Source organism: Hypanus sabinus, unplaced genomic scaffold (genome assembly GCF_030144855.1).
Source record: "Hypanus sabinus isolate sHypSab1 unplaced genomic scaffold, sHypSab1.hap1 scaffold_712, whole genome shotgun sequence".
In the NCBI taxonomy this organism is placed as follows: domain Eukaryota; kingdom Metazoa; phylum Chordata; class Chondrichthyes; order Myliobatiformes; family Dasyatidae; genus Hypanus; species Hypanus sabinus.
The window spans coordinates 28,042-43,266 of record NW_026781564.1 but is presented as its reverse complement, the minus strand read 5'-3'; the positions used below and the strand labels follow the sequence as shown (position 1 = coordinate 43,266).

Here is a 15,225-nt window from a genome sequence, read left to right as displayed (position 1 = left end):
TCCAGAGCCAGACGGTGAATGAAACTCCATCCACACAGTCGCATCAGCAAGAACTCGACATCTTTGCGGTGTTTATTAATATTTGCAATTTACATTAATTGTACATTTTTGCTCCGTACTGATGCATCAAAAGAGCAAATTCTAGGCGGTATAAGTTTCAGATAATAAATGAAATAGCAATTCCTGTGGAAAACATCCGAGAGGGTGTACAGGACACTTGGCTATTGGTCTTCACCAGTCACACTGAGTACAGGAGTCGGGAGGTCTCGTTGCCGTGGGACAAGAGGCGCACAGACAGAGGGAATGCGGACAAACTTTCACCCAGGGTCGGGTTATCGAGATCCGGAAGGCACAGTATTGAGGTGAGAGAGAGTGGAAAGCAGAAAGAGAGAGGGCGAGAGAGATCAGGGAGACGGAGGGTTCAGAGAGAACGGGGAGGGGAGAGAGAGTGTCTGGGTGAGTGAAGGGGAGAGAGGTGTAAGAGGTGTGCAGAGGGAGAAGAGAAAGAGCGAGCGGAGAAAGTTCGAGGAAATAAGGGGAAGTGAGGTGGTAGAGAGAAATGTAGAGGGAGTTGGGAATAGCGGGACGTGGGAATGGCGAGAAAGAAGGGGATAGACGGCGAGAGGGATTTGTCGGTGTCTGGTGGGGAGAATGTGGTTGCAACAAGAGGAAATGGAGTAGGAGGGAGGGGCAGAGAGTTTGGGGCGGGAACTTGATAGGATTTAGGAGTGAGAGAGAAGGGGAGAGAAGGAGGAGAAAATGGGGGTCGTCACTTGATTCATGTCGACTCCACTGGCTGTTGGCAAAGACGCTGGATCTTTTCAGGAATATCCGGGAACACTGGGGCCGACCTCTCACAGATGAAACGCCAATCACCATCACAGGTGTTACTGCTTCCGCACTGTCTGCAGACGCGCGTTCCGGAGGACGCCTTGAACAGGAGACTCCGGTGCACATTCCTATCCCAGAGGGTTAAACAATTTCAACAGAGACAAATCAGCTTCAGTGGAGGACTCAAGCGGAGTCCGTCCTCAAGCTAATCCCATGAATTTGATCTCTCCTAATTGCCTGTGTGAGTCCCCAAACTCATCCCATTCAACCACTCTCCCCCACGGCAGTGCCAGTACCCAGGCTGACACCGCGGCCCCAATGTCTCCCCACAATCCTGTGACAGTTCCCTAACTAATCGTACTGACCCAAAGTTTCCCCACAGCCCCATATCCCCCAAACTAATCCCACCGAACCGCTTGCTCACCACAGTCCCCTTTCAGTCCACTACGAATCGAACAAGCCCACCCTCCCCTCTCTGATCTGTCTCAGTCCCCGATCAAACCCCACGGTCCCACCGTTTCCCCACAGACCTATGGCTGTCCCGAAATGAATCCCACTGTTCCACACTCTTCCCTCAGCCCTGTGTGGTTCCAGGTTCATCTCGTTGCCCCTTCCTCTACCCAAAGCTTCGTGTCTGTCTCCTGACATATCCCACTACACCGCGCTCTCCCCATAGCCTCTGGTCCGCCTCCAGACTTATACCACCGGCACCATCTCTCTCACATCCTTGGCTCAGTACGCAAACTAATTTCGTTAAGCAAGTGTGTTCCATCGCCCTGTATTGGTCCACAAACTAATACAGTTTTCCTACTCTCGCCACTCAGATCTATGTCGTTCACCAAACTATTCCCACTGTTGCTCCCTCTCCTCACAGCCCGGCGATGATCTCCAAAATAATCTCACTGAACCGTGCTGTTCTCACCCACATGCGACAATACAAAACAATCTCTGTCACTGATCTCTCCCCACTGCCCCCTGGCAGTTTTCGAAATATTCCCACTGCAGTGCCCTTCCCCGACAGACGCGTGTCGGCCCCAAAATGTACCCATTGTGCCACCCTACCCTCTGCCACGTACAGACTACAAACAGATCTCAATGCCCCACCCTTTTACGACAAAGCTACTGCACTCCGTAAAGAAATCCCATTTTCTCCCGTCAGGACTATGTCAATAACCAATTTTCACCCCACAGATTAGTTATAATCTCACCCGTTTTCGCATTTTCCAATCCAGTAAACAGGTTTGCTGTCCAGAAGATTGTGGGATACAAAGCTCTGTGAAGTAAAATTTACTTGATTAATGTCTAGAATCGAAGAATATGTGCGGAGCTTCTCTCAGCTGATTACAACAGCAATCTGGGATGGGTCTGTCTGGAAGGAGCTTCACTCTGTGTCTGACCCCGAGATTGTGTGATGGGACGGCGTGGAGGGAGATTCATTCCGTGTCTGACCCCGGGAGTGTGTGATGGGGTGACGTGGAGGGAGATTCACTCTGAGTCTGACCCCTGTCGTGTGTGATGGGATGGTGTAGAGGGAGATTCACTCTGTGTCTGACCCCGGGATTGTGTGATTGGACTGTGTGGAGGGAGATTCACTTTGTGTCCGACCCCGGGAGTGTGTGATGGGACGGTGTGGAGGGAGATTCCCTCTGTGTCTGATCCCGGGAGTGTGTGATGGGACGGTGTGGAGGGAGATTCACTCTGTTTCTGACCCCGGGTGTGTGTGATGGGACGGTGTGGAGGACAATTCACTCTCCTTCTGACCCCGGGAGTGTGTGATGATTCCTGTGTTACTGTGGGATATTCCCGTGCTGTGATACATACCGCTTCAACCCTTGAATTGATTTCCAACAGCCTTGAATCACGGTTTGAACATTCTTGCATCGCTCTGCGGAAAGATGATTCAAACGTGGAAACGAAATAACACCGGTCTTTATTTGTGATCCAGTCCTTGCAACACGTTTGTTCTGAAAATCAGGGACAAGGGACAGTGACAAAAAGAGTGAATCTCCCATCACACTACCCCATCACACGCACCCGGCGTGTCACACACCCGGCGCGACACATAGAGGGAAATTCCCTGCACGCTGTCCCATCACGCACACCTGAGGTCAGGCACAGTGTTAATATCCCTCCGCAACGTCACACTGTAAATTAACAAGGATCAGGCCCGGTGAATTTCCCTCCACACCATCCATCACACACTCCCGGGGTCAAGACACAGAGTGAATAGAACATAGAACATAGAATATTACAGCACAGTACAGGCCGGCCCACAATGTTGTGTCGGCAATTAATCCCTTCCTCCCATATATCCCCCTGCCTTCATTTTCTCCATATTCCTGTCTATTTGTCGCTTAAATTTCACTAGTATATCTGTCTCCACCACTGACTCAGGCAGTGCATTCCACGGACCAACCACTCTGTGTAAAAAAAAACTTCCTCTAATATCCCCTTTGAATTTCCCATCCTTTACCTGAAAGCCATGTCCCCTTGTACTGAGCAGTAGTGCCCTGTGCGTTACCGTTCCCTGTGTCAGACTCCCGCAACACCCCGCCCATAAAACCTCTGACCCATCCCCCATTCCCGCCATAGCTTCTCATCACATGTGCACTGTGTCAAACACATCATACCCATCATACATACACGGGGTGAGAGACAGATTTAAGATCCCTGCACCGTCCGATCACACACTAACACGGCCAGACGCAGACTGAATCTCTCTCTCCACGGACCCATCACACATTCCAGGCGTTAGACGTGGAGTGAAACTCAGTGCACACTATCTTTTATAAATCCCCGGGTCAGACGTGGAGTCAAGCTTCCGCCTGCATTGTCCCTTCAAACACTCTCTGAGTCAGGAACAGACACTCATTCCAGTGGTTAGACGTGTAGTGAAGTTTCCTGCACAACGTCCTGACACACTCTTCCGGTGTCAGAATCTAGGTGTTCCGCCTTCCACATCGTCTTATCACACACTGCCGATGTCAAGCACAGCGTGACGCTTCCTCTCTCCATGCCTGCCCTGTGATGGGGAGAGGGTGAAAGAGGGGGATGATGCCTCACCTCTCCTGCTGGTCAATAATTCACAGAAAAGGTGACGGAGATCGTTGTGCATTTGCTTAAGGTCGGACAGATTAGAGTTGTGCGCAAAAAGCTTGGATTGAAGGGTTGAGTTTAACTCATGGTAGTTTCGGTGGCAGGTTTCCATAGACTGACGAATCTGTGATACTGAGAGAGATGGTGAGGGATGTTTAGCGTTTACAGTGACAAGTGAGTCAGCGTCACGCTACCGAACGAGTCACAGAGAATGTTGTGTCAGTGTCACGGTGAAGGGTGTCACAGTGAAGGATGTGTTGGTGTCACAGTGAGAGGCGTCGCCGCCACCTTGATGGGTGAGTCTGTGTCATGCTGAGGGGTAGATCAATGTCCCGGTGAAGATTTTGTTGACGTTATGTTGAGGGTCTGCGTCAGTATCGTGCGGGGCATACCCGAGTTGCTGTGAGGGACGTGTCGGTGTCACTGTGATAGGTGTTTCTGTGCCATGGCGAGAGGTGTACCGGTTCACAATGAAGTGTATCTCGATGTCAAGATGAGGAAAATATCAGGGTGTCAGGGCCTTGTGGTGTCACCGTGGGTGTAATGGCTGTGTCATGGTGTGGCGTGTGCTGGTCTCACAGAGAGGGATATGTCTGTGTCACGGTGAGAGAGCCATGTCATGGCCACGGTGTGTGCCAGAGGGTCACGCTGCGCTATTCGGTGTCAGTGTGAATTTCGGTGTCGGTATCGCGGTGAGGGTGTTCCTGTGTCGGGGTGAGGTGTGGGTCTCAGTGAGCGGTGCATCGGTGTTATGTTGAAGGGTGACCTTGTCTCGGCAAGGGGTATGACAGTGACGTGTGAGTCTTTGTCACGGTGCAGTGCAGAGAGGATCATGCTGATCACGGTCAGGGGCATGTCGATATTAGAGAAGGCTACGTTGTGGTCAGTGTGACTGCAACGTGTGTATCACGGCGAAGTTCGTGTCAGTGTTGCGGTTAGGAGTGTATCTGTGTATCGTTGAAGGTCGGGACCGTGCTACGGTGAGAGTGTTGTTGATGTTATGGTGCATGGCGTGTCAGTGTCAGAATGAGTCTTGATTTTCTTACGGTAAGGACCGTGTTTTTATCACGGTTAAAGGTTGCGTCTATGTTACAGAACATAAAACATAGAATAGTACACTACAGTACAGGCCCTCCGGCCCCAAGAACGTTGTGCCGAGGCTTAAACACAGCCTCCCACAGCCACTCCCCCACTTTCAATTCCTCCTTATACCTGTCTAGGAGCCTCTTAATCTTCACTAGTGTATCTGCCTCCACCACTGACTCAGGCAGTGCAGTCCACGCACCTACCACTCGCTGAGTAAAATTCCTTCCTTTGATATACCCCTTGTACTTCCCACCCCATACCTTAAAGCCATGTCTTCTTCTATTGAGCAGTGGTACCCAGGGAAGAGGCGTTGGCTGTCCACTCTATCTATTCCTCTTAATATCATGTATGCCTCAATCATGTCTCCTCTCATCCTCCTTCTCTCTAACGAGTAAAGACCTAGCTCTCTTAATCGCTGGACATATTGCATATTCTGTAAACCGGGCAGCATCCTGGTAAATCTCCTCTATACCCTTTCCAATGCTTCCACATCCTTCCTCTGGTAAGGCGAACAGAAATGGACACAATACTCCAAGTGTGGCCTAACTTGAGTTTTATACAGCTGCATCATTACATCGCGGCTCTTTAACTCAGTTCCTCGACTTATGAAAGCGAACGCCCCAAAAGCTTTCTTAATTACCCTGGCTGTCTATGAGGCAACTTTCAGGGATCTGGGGACATGTCCCCTCCAGATCCCTCTGTTCCTCCACTCTACCAAGCATCCTGCCATTTACGTTGTACTCAACCTCGGAGTTTGTCCTTCCGAAGTGTATCAGCTCACACTTTTCCAGTTCGAGTTCCATCTGCCACTTCTCCGCCAAATTCTGCCTCCTATTAATCTAATCTCTGCAACCTCTGATAGTCATCCACACGATCCACAACACCACAATCCTTCGCGTCATCTGAAAACTTGCCAACCCCCACATCCGGGTCGTTAATAAAAGTCACGAAAAACAGTAGTCCGTGAACCGATCATTCTGGGACATCACTAGCCACAGCCGTCCAAGCCAAAGGTACTCCCTCAACAACGACCCTCTGCTTTCTGCAAGCAAACGAATTCTCAATCCACGAACAAACTTCACTGGATCTCATGTCTACTGTCTTACTGAATAAGCCTACCGTGTGGAACCTTATCAAATGTCGTTTGCGGCAAGGTTTGTTAGTTCGGAGTAGAGAGAATGCCAGGCAGGATGTTGGAATGCTCCTCTTGCCGGATGTGGGATTTCAGGGACACCTCCGTGACAACGACACCTGCAAGAAGTGCATCCAGCTGCATCTCATAATAAACCGCGTTAGGGAACTGGAGCATGAGTTAGATGACCTCCAGATCATTTCCGAGAATGAGCAGTTTAAAGATAATAGTAAGCAAGCTAGGAGTAAATGGGTTATCGTCAGTCGAGGGCGGGGAAAAGGGCGGACAGAGGATGGTTCCCTTGTGGCCATTCCCCTCAGCGAGTTGTATACCGGTTTGAATACTGTTGAAGGGGGGGAATGACTTGCCTGGGAATGACAGGCTGTGGCTGCTGGATCTCTGCTACTGAGTCTGGTTCTGCAGTGCAGAAGGGAGGGGGTAGATGAGCAGAGAGATCGTGATAGGGGACTCGATAGTCAGAGGTACAGACAGGAGGTTCTGCAGTCGTGTCAGAAAATCCCGGAAGGTTTGTTTCCTCCCGGGTGCCAGGGTCAGGGATGTCTCTGGGCTCGTGCACAGCATGTTGAAGTGAGAGGATGTGCAGCCAGATGTCATGGTTCACAGATGTACAAATGACGTAGGAAGAAAGAGTGAGGAGGTCCTGAAGTGTGAGTATCGAGAGTTTGGTATGAAGTTAAAAAGCAGGACCTCGAGGATAGTGATCTCAAGATTGCTTCCTGTGCCACGTGCCAGTGAAGGTAAGTGTAGGATGCACTGGAGAATGAACACGTGTTTGTGGACCTGTTGTAGGGGTCAGGGTTTCAGATTCTTGGATATTTGGGACCTCTTCTGGACAGGTGGTACTTGTACAAGAGAAACTGGTTACACCTGAACTACCAGTATCCTTGCAGGGATGTTTGCTAGTGTTACTGGGGAATGTTTAAACTGGATTTGCAAGGGTTTGGGAACCAGAGTGTAAGAGCAGATAGTGGAACGGGGGTGAAAATATATGATGCTAAAAGCTCGAGCAAAGTCAGAAATAGAAGGGCTGTGTGTGGTGGTAATAATCTTCTGTGGTGTGTCTATTTCAATGCGAGGACTGCAAGCCAAACAAGTCTTGAGGCAAATCAGCGTAGATATATCCCCATGACCTGACAGATTACTCCGTCGGACCTTGAAAGAGAGCAGTGTTGAAATTGCCGGGGCCCTGGCAGATATATTTAAAATGTCGGTATCTACGGGTGAGGTACCAGAGGATGGGAGGGTAGCTCATTTTACTCCGTTGTTTAAGTAAAATCCTCTAAATGTAATCCGGGAAATTATAGGCCGTTATGTTTGACGTCAGTAGCAGGTAACTTATTGGAGGAATATTAAGATTAATATTAAACTGACGTGGTAGATCATAATTAACGAATCTAATAGATTCTCTAATATTTCTCTAATATCTCTAATAATCTCTAATATTTTTCGAGAAAATTACCAGGAATCTGGATGAAGGGAAGGCAGTGGAGTAAAGCCTTTGACAAGATCCCTCATGGGAGGTTAGTTAGGAAGATTCACTCCCTAGGTAGACATGCTGAGATAGTAAATTGGATTAAACATTGGCTCAATGGAAGAAGCCAGAGTGTGGTAGTGGAGGATTGCTTCCCTGAGTGGAGGCCTGTGAGTAGTGGTGTGCCACAGGAATCAGTGCAGGATCCATTGTTATTTGACATCTATATCAATGATCCGGATGATAATTTGGTGAAATGGATAAGCAAATTTTCTGATGATACAAAGTTTGGAGGTGTACTAGAAGGTGAACAAGATTTTGCAAACTTGCCGAGCGATTTGGATCAGCTGGAAAATGAGATGACAAATGGAAGATGGAGTTTAATGCAGACAGGTGTGAGGTATTGCACTTTGGAAGGATAAACTAATGTAGAACATACAAGGTAGGGCACTGAGGAGTGCAGTAGATCAGCGGGATCTGTGAATACAGATACATAATTCCTAATTCCTAATACATAATACATAATAAAAGTGGCGTCACAGGTAGGCAGTGTCGTAAAAAGAGCTTTTGGCACATTGGCCTTTAGAATTTCAAAATACTGAATCTAAGAGTTGGAATGTGACGGGGAGGTCGCATAAAATATTGGTGAGACCGAATATGGAGTATTGTGTGCAGTTTTGATTACCTCGTTAGAGGAAAGATATTAATACGTTTGAAAGAGTGCAGCGAAGGTTTGGAAGAATGTTGCCGGGAATTGAGAAACAGAGTTACAGAGAAAGGTTTCATAAGTTAGGACTTTATTCCATAGAGCGTAAAAAATTGAGGGAAATTTGATAGAGGTATATGAAATTATTTTGGGTATAGAAAGAGTGAATGCAAGCAGGCATTTTCCATCGTTTAGGGGAGAGAAATAAAAACAGAAGACATGGTTTAAGAGCGAAGGGCGAAAAGTTTAAAGCGAACATTGGGGGGAGGGCTTATTCACACAGAGAGGAGTGGGAGCGTTGAATGAGCTGTCATTTGAATTGGTGAATGCAGGCTCACATTTATCACATATGTAAAAGAACGGACATGTACATGGATGAGAGGGGTATGCAGTGATATGATCTACGTTCAGGTCAGTGGAACGGTGCAGTAAAAATGGTTCGGCATAGACAAGAAGGGACATGAAGCCTGTTTCTGTGCTGTAATGTTCTCTGGTTCTGTGATTGCCAGTTCTGTGTCGGTATCACGTTGAGCTCTGTGTTGGTGAGGCATGTGTCGTAGTCATTGTAAGCGGCCCGTCAGTACCGCATTGAGGGGTGTCTTCGTATCAGAGTGAAGGGTGTTTCTGGTTAATGTTGGGAATGTGTCGCTGTAACAGTGGCAATTTTTATTCTCTGCGGTTCGGTCTTTCCGGCTGGTGTTAAACTCACCATGAATCCTCCAGCAGATACCCGTGATAATGAGGGTCGCTGTTAAAACGTAGATTAGCCGTATGCTTGAGCCGGATCTGTCTCTCCTTGTGGGTCGTTCACTGTCAATGTCGTCTGTGAAAGAAATGGTTCTGCAGCATTGTTAATCGTCATTTTCCCTGATATAATCCAGTGCTGCTCTTCACACTCTCAGAGTTCAAATCAGTCTCTCCCCTCCTGAATAGCAGTGAACGTAAATCACGGAAAAGAACAGGCCCATCGACTGTAATTTTGTACTATTCCAGTGAAATCCTTTCGGCCTACGTTATGTCCATCTGCCTCCGATGCCTGTACATACTCCTGCCTTTCACCGCTCCAGACGAATACACCGTCTGTCTGGTCTCCCTGTATATCTCATAATGATATAGACCTGTATCTCCTCTTACCTCAGTCTCCGCCACTCTAGCCTAATACACCATCTGTCTGGTCTCCCTGTATCTCGAGACTAATACACCAGTTGCCTCGTTTACCCCTCTCTCGTAATGATACAGACCTGTATCAGTCTCCCCACAGACTCCACCGCTCTAGTGGATTGCATAGTTGGTCTGGTCTATCTGCTTATAGATTATACTGTCTATTCCAGGCAGCGTCCCGGTGTATTTCTTCTGCATTCTCTCCGAAGAACCCCACACTCTTCCCGTAACCGGGGAACAGACCCCAATGTATATACTCGGAACCGTTAATCTCTGTCCCAATTCGTATCTGTCATTTCGCTCGTTTCCCCGGCTCTCCTCAGTATTCACAATGTGTGTATCCCAACAGTGTACACTGAAGTCGCCCTCTCCCTCAACACTTCCCACCGTTTACGGTCCGGGCCTTTCCTTTGGCGACGGAGTTGAAATGGCACTTGTGCTTCAAATTACCCGATATACCTTTGCAGAATAATGGCCTCTCCGAATCCACCTATTGCAGAGGAATTTGGCCACAAGTATATTCTTTTCTGGCTGTTTAACCCTGTTCAGCCTCCTGACTGTACGGTCCTACACAGTCCTACACGGTGGGTCTAACTACTTCCCAATATACCTTCCTCATCACCCCCTCAGCTGCCCCAAAGACCCGGACTTCATTCAGTTCCAACTCCAGCTCCTTAGCCCCGAGAGTTAGAAGCGGCATCCGAATGCACTTCTCACAGGTGAAGTCTTCAGAGACACAGGAGATTTGACTGCCGTCCCGTGTCCGACAAAAAGAGTTTTCAAAGCTCCGGCCAGACATTGCCTACTGCTTCAACGGTCCGATTATTAGGAAGGAAACAATAATTAAATTGAAAGAAAAATATAAACAGTTCTGTGCCTTCTCTCACCCTGAACTCTTCACCTTGAAGTTTGAAAGAACGAAAGCCACCAATCCCCACAATAACACTGCCCACTCCCGTAATGGCCTTTCCTCTTGCACCGGCCATATATTTATTTGCCCTTGCTAATGATTCCCGGAATCTGAGCAGTTGCTGTTTAAACGCAGATTCTTTCTCTAATCGCTGCTTTTCATGGCCACTCGCAGAGCCGTGTGAATGGCATTGACCTGGCTCCTGATCTCTGTTTGGAGACACCGAAATCACCTGAATCTCTGACTCGGACTCAGGGGGAGGGTCTCTCCTTACCATCCCATCTCCCTCACGGAGTCAGACACCTAAATCACCTGAATCTCTGACTCGGACTCAGAGAGAGGGTCACTCCCTACCATCCCACCTCCCTCACTGGGTCAGACACCGAAATCAGCTGACTCTCTGACTCGGACTCAGCGGGAGGGTCAATCCCTACCATCCCATCTCCCTCACTGAGTCAGACACCGAAATCAGCTGACTCTCTGACTCGGACTCAGCGGGAGGGTCAATCCCTACCATCCCATCTCCCTCACTGAGTCAGACACCGAAATCAGCTGACTCTCTGACTCGGACAGGGGGAGGGTCACTCCCTACCATCCCATCACCCTCACTGAGTCAGACACCGAGATCACCTGAATCTCTGACTCGGACTCAGAGAGAGGGTCGCTCCCTACCATCCCATCTCCCTCACTGAGTCAGACACCGAAATCACCTGACTCTCTGACTCGGACTTAGAGAGAGGGTCACTCCCTACCATCCCATCTCCCTCACTGAGTCAGACACCGAGATCACCTGCCCCTCTGACTCGGACTCAGAGAGAGGGTCACTCCCTACCATCCCATCTCCCCCACTGAGTCAGACACCGAAATCACCTGCCCCTCTGACTCGGACTCAGAGAGAGGGTCACTCCCTACCATCCCATCTCCCTCACTGAGTCAGACACCGAGTGAGGCCTCCCCCACAACGATCCAGTACAAAATTCCCTGGTTCAGCATGCAGTGAAGATCTCTCCACATTGTGCAATCACACCCGTGTACAGACACAGAGAGAAGCTCCCTCTTTCTCGTCCCAAATACATTCCGGGCGTCAGTCAATAAATGATGCTCACTACACAGCGCCCTATCATACACACACTCGGAGTGAGACACTGAGTAATTCTCCCTCCACTACATCTCATCACACACTGCCAGGGTTCAGCCACAGAGGGGAGCTCCGTACACACTCTCTCGTATTACCCTCTTGGGATCAGACATTTTGTGCAGTCCGCCCCTTTCCCCCTGCTCCAACCAGGCTCACGCTACCGGATTTCAGAAAATAAAATGCCGAATCTCCCTCCCCTCTCACCATCGCCAGCACTTCCGCGTTCCAACAGATGGTGTGTTTGTGTGTGTGTGAGAGAGAGAGAGAGAGAGAGAGAGAGAGAGAGAGAGAGAGAGAGAGAGAGAGAGAGAGAGAGAGAGAGAGAGAGAGAGAGAGAGAGAGAGAGAGAGAGAGAGAGAGAGAGAGAGTGAGAGGATGCGATGTGGGGAAACAGAGGCCGGAATGGTTGGAGAGCGCTTTGCTGGGACGAGGTGATGAGATTACAGCCACTGCAGGAAATTGGAGTGGAACCACATGATCGGATCAAGCGCACAGAGCACTGGAGAGTTTGAGAAGCGAGAGGTCGATATTCGGGTGGAAACAGGGAGGAATGACAACTGACCATAACTCTCCCACTCCCTCATCAATCTTCGCTCTGAAGACAGAGCAGGAGAGGTGTCGTCGAGTGGGTCATGGAGGCATGGAGCGGTGCAATGGAGGGATGTGATAACGGAACCGGGCTGGGTTGCAGGAGAGGGCTATGTGCCGCATGCGCGGAAGGATAAGGAGGTTGGTTCGTTACGCAGAAATGGAGGTTTGTCAGCGAGGAGACAGCCAGTAGAGACGGGGAGGTGTGCGGCAGTATTATGACGTAGGCCGTGACGGTGTATCAGTGTCACGATGAAGGACGTGTCGGTGTCACGGTAAGGGGTGTGTCGTTGCTGAGGTGACGCGTGTGTTAGTCCTTTGCAGACTTTTAGTACACTAAAATCCCTCTCTCCTTTAGCACTTCCCACTATGCACTGCATAGGTCGATCCATTCTACACTGAGATTACACTGCGCTTGGGTTTCAAATTACCAAAATCACCTTTACCAGACAAAAAACAACTTGGCCAAATCCACACTTTCCAGATTCATTCTGATCGAAGGTAAATTTCGCCATTCTTCAATTTAGAATCCAAACCCGAGGACCGGACCAATCCCTTTTCATAACCTCCTTGAAATGAATGGCAATTTGATCACCAGATTAAAGGTGTTCCCTTGCACAAACCTCTGACACCTGGCTTGTCTCATTCCACAGCAGGAGATGATGTATTGCTCTCTCTCTCTCTCTCTCTCTCTCTCTCTCTCTCTCTCTCTCTCTCTCTCTCTCTCTCGTTGGGAATTCTCCGTACTGATTAAGGAATCTTCCCTGAACAATTTGGCAAACTCTCTCCCACTGGTCTTTTTGCAATTTGGGACTCAGTTAACACGTGGAAAGCTGAAATTTCCCGATATTAGAATCTTATACTTCAGCAACAGTCTGAGATCTTTCTACAGGTTTGTTTATCCTAATCCAGCAGAATGTTGTCTGGTCTACAATGTCGCCGCATGATCACGGCCATACATTTCTTATTCCCCTTTTCCACCGATAAAGCCTCACCTAGTCGAGTTCTCTTGTCTGTTCTGACTGTACACTGCGTGACATATTCTCTGCCCAGTAATGTCACCCCTTCTCCTGTAAATCCTTCCGCTTTCTCACGTCTGAAAATAGGGAACCCCGAAATTACGCGCTGTTCCGCTTTCTCCTCTTGCAACCACGTCACAGTCATGGCCGGAATATCATATCTCAGTGTGTGGATTCATGCCCTGAGCAGCTCAGCTGCCTTTCTTTAAAGCTCGTGCTTTGAAATAACCCTTTGATCCCCGTCTCTGTCTGAGTTCTTTACAACATCCGTCTCCACACCAACTCTGCTCTGGTACACTGAATCCCATCCCCCTGCTACTCGTGTTCAACAATTCACCCGAAAACTCTCATGCCCAGTACTGACAAACCATCAGCTCCCCTCCAGTTTATGTGCAAACTGTCCTCCATCTCTTTTGTACAGATCCCACCTTCCTTTAAAAAATACACAGTTATGTCATATTTTGAAACCCTCTCACATACGTCGACACTTGAGCCACGTGCTAATCTGTAGGGTCTTCCTGTACCTGGGCTCACGGGGACGGGCAGTTGTCCTGTCCTTTAATTTAATTGGTAAATCCCTGATCTCAGTTTGGAAATCCACAACTTTATTTATACCGATGTCCTTGGAACCGGTACGGACCAGGCCCTCTGGCTGCTCACTCACTCATTTAAGAATCATAAAGAAGGAATAGTGTTCTGGGGGAAGAGGAAGGATGGGGAGATAACTGGAGGCCACAGAAAGGTCGTTCTGATTGCAGCTTTTGGAGCAGAACTTGTGAGTTACCATTTTTCTTGCTCGCTACCTCTGATCGGAGTCTTTTTAAACACCGAAATCCACTGACCCATAACTATGAGTCAGAGACAGAGCGAGATACCCTCCGTACAACACCATCACACAGGCCTGGAAACATACACAGAGTAACGCTCCCTGCGCAACAATCCATCACACACTCCCCGGGTGAGACACGTGAAGTACCTCCCGCACCATCGCAGCACACTCGACTGGAGTCAGAAAAAGTGCGCAACCCTCTCCCTCCTCCGTTCTCCCCACTCACCCATAACAAGCCTTTCGGCTTTCCGGTGGTGTCGAATTGTGTGTGTGTCTCTGGGAGATGGTGTGACCAGTTGGTGTGCTGCGGGAAGAGGAAGGAAGGGGAGGAGAAAGGACGCCAGGGAAAGGGTGTTACAATTGCAGATTCTGACGCAAGTGGTGTGAAACTACATGACCAGCCTGTGCATACAGAGTGTGGAGAAGCTCACAAGATATTGTGGAAAGGGGGAGGCGTAATATTAAAAGTCATCTTTCCTTCATACTCCCCACAATCGCCTGAGACACAGAGAGAGGCGAGAGTACGGAGCTGGGGGGAGGCGTCGTAGATAGGGAGTGTTTAGCAGTTGGAGTGTATCAAGAAGACGGGGAGGGGCGTAGGGAACGCACGGGATGATGGAGAAAGCGCAATGTGCAGGAAAGTCACTGGGTTACAGAGACGGGATTGTTTGTAAACGAGGGATGGATGACGGAGACGGGTGTGGTGAAGTGGAGACAGTGTGTCACGGTAAAGGGTACAGAGGAGATAGGGTAGTTAAGAAAGCTTAATGGGTGTAAGCTTTCATAAGTGGGGGACAGAATTTAGGAGTCGCGAGGCAATGATGCAGCTGGATAAATATCTGGTACGGCCACTCTTGGAGGACTGTGTCCAGTTCTGGTTGCCTCACTATAGGAGGGATGTGAAATCATTGGGAAGGGTACAGAGGAGAATTACAAGGATGCTGCCTGATTTAGAGAGTATGCACTATGATCAGAGATTAAGGGAGCTACGGCTTTACTGTTTGGAGAGATGGAGGATGAAAGATGACATGTTAGAGGTGTACAGAATATTAAGAGGAATAAACAGAGTGGACAGCCAGTGCCTCTTCCCCATGACATCACTGCTCAGTAGAAGAAGACATGGATTTATGGTAACGGGAGGGAATTTCAAGGGGGATATTAGAGAAAGGTTTTCCACTCAGAGAGTCGTTGGTGCGTGGAATGCACTGCCTGAGTCGGTGGTGGAGGCAGCTACACC

At 48.9% G+C, this 15,225-nt stretch overlaps 1 protein-coding gene across 2 annotated transcripts; it reads right to left on the bottom strand.

The window, feature by feature from the left end:
• Nucleotides 1-263: 263 nt before the first annotated feature.
• LOC132389936 (C-type lectin domain family 9 member A-like) lies at nucleotides 264-14,268 on the bottom strand. Of its 2 annotated transcripts, XM_059962504.1 has the most exons (6): nucleotides 14,215-14,268; nucleotides 9,053-9,166; nucleotides 3,895-4,059; nucleotides 2,653-2,795; nucleotides 2,040-2,104; nucleotides 264-959 (listed from the first exon to the last, which is right to left on the bottom strand). In XM_059962504.1, exons 1-6 carry the CDS (start codon nucleotides 14,216-14,218, stop codon nucleotides 779-781), a joined length of 672 nt encoding a protein of 223 aa, XP_059818487.1. In that variant the 5' UTR covers nucleotides 14,219-14,268; the 3' UTR covers nucleotides 264-778. The 2 variants fall into 2 exon arrangements, with proteins under 2 accessions (XP_059818487.1, XP_059818488.1); XM_059962505.1 differs by lacking the exon at nucleotides 3,895-4,059.
• Nucleotides 14,269-15,225: the final 957 nt, after the last annotated feature.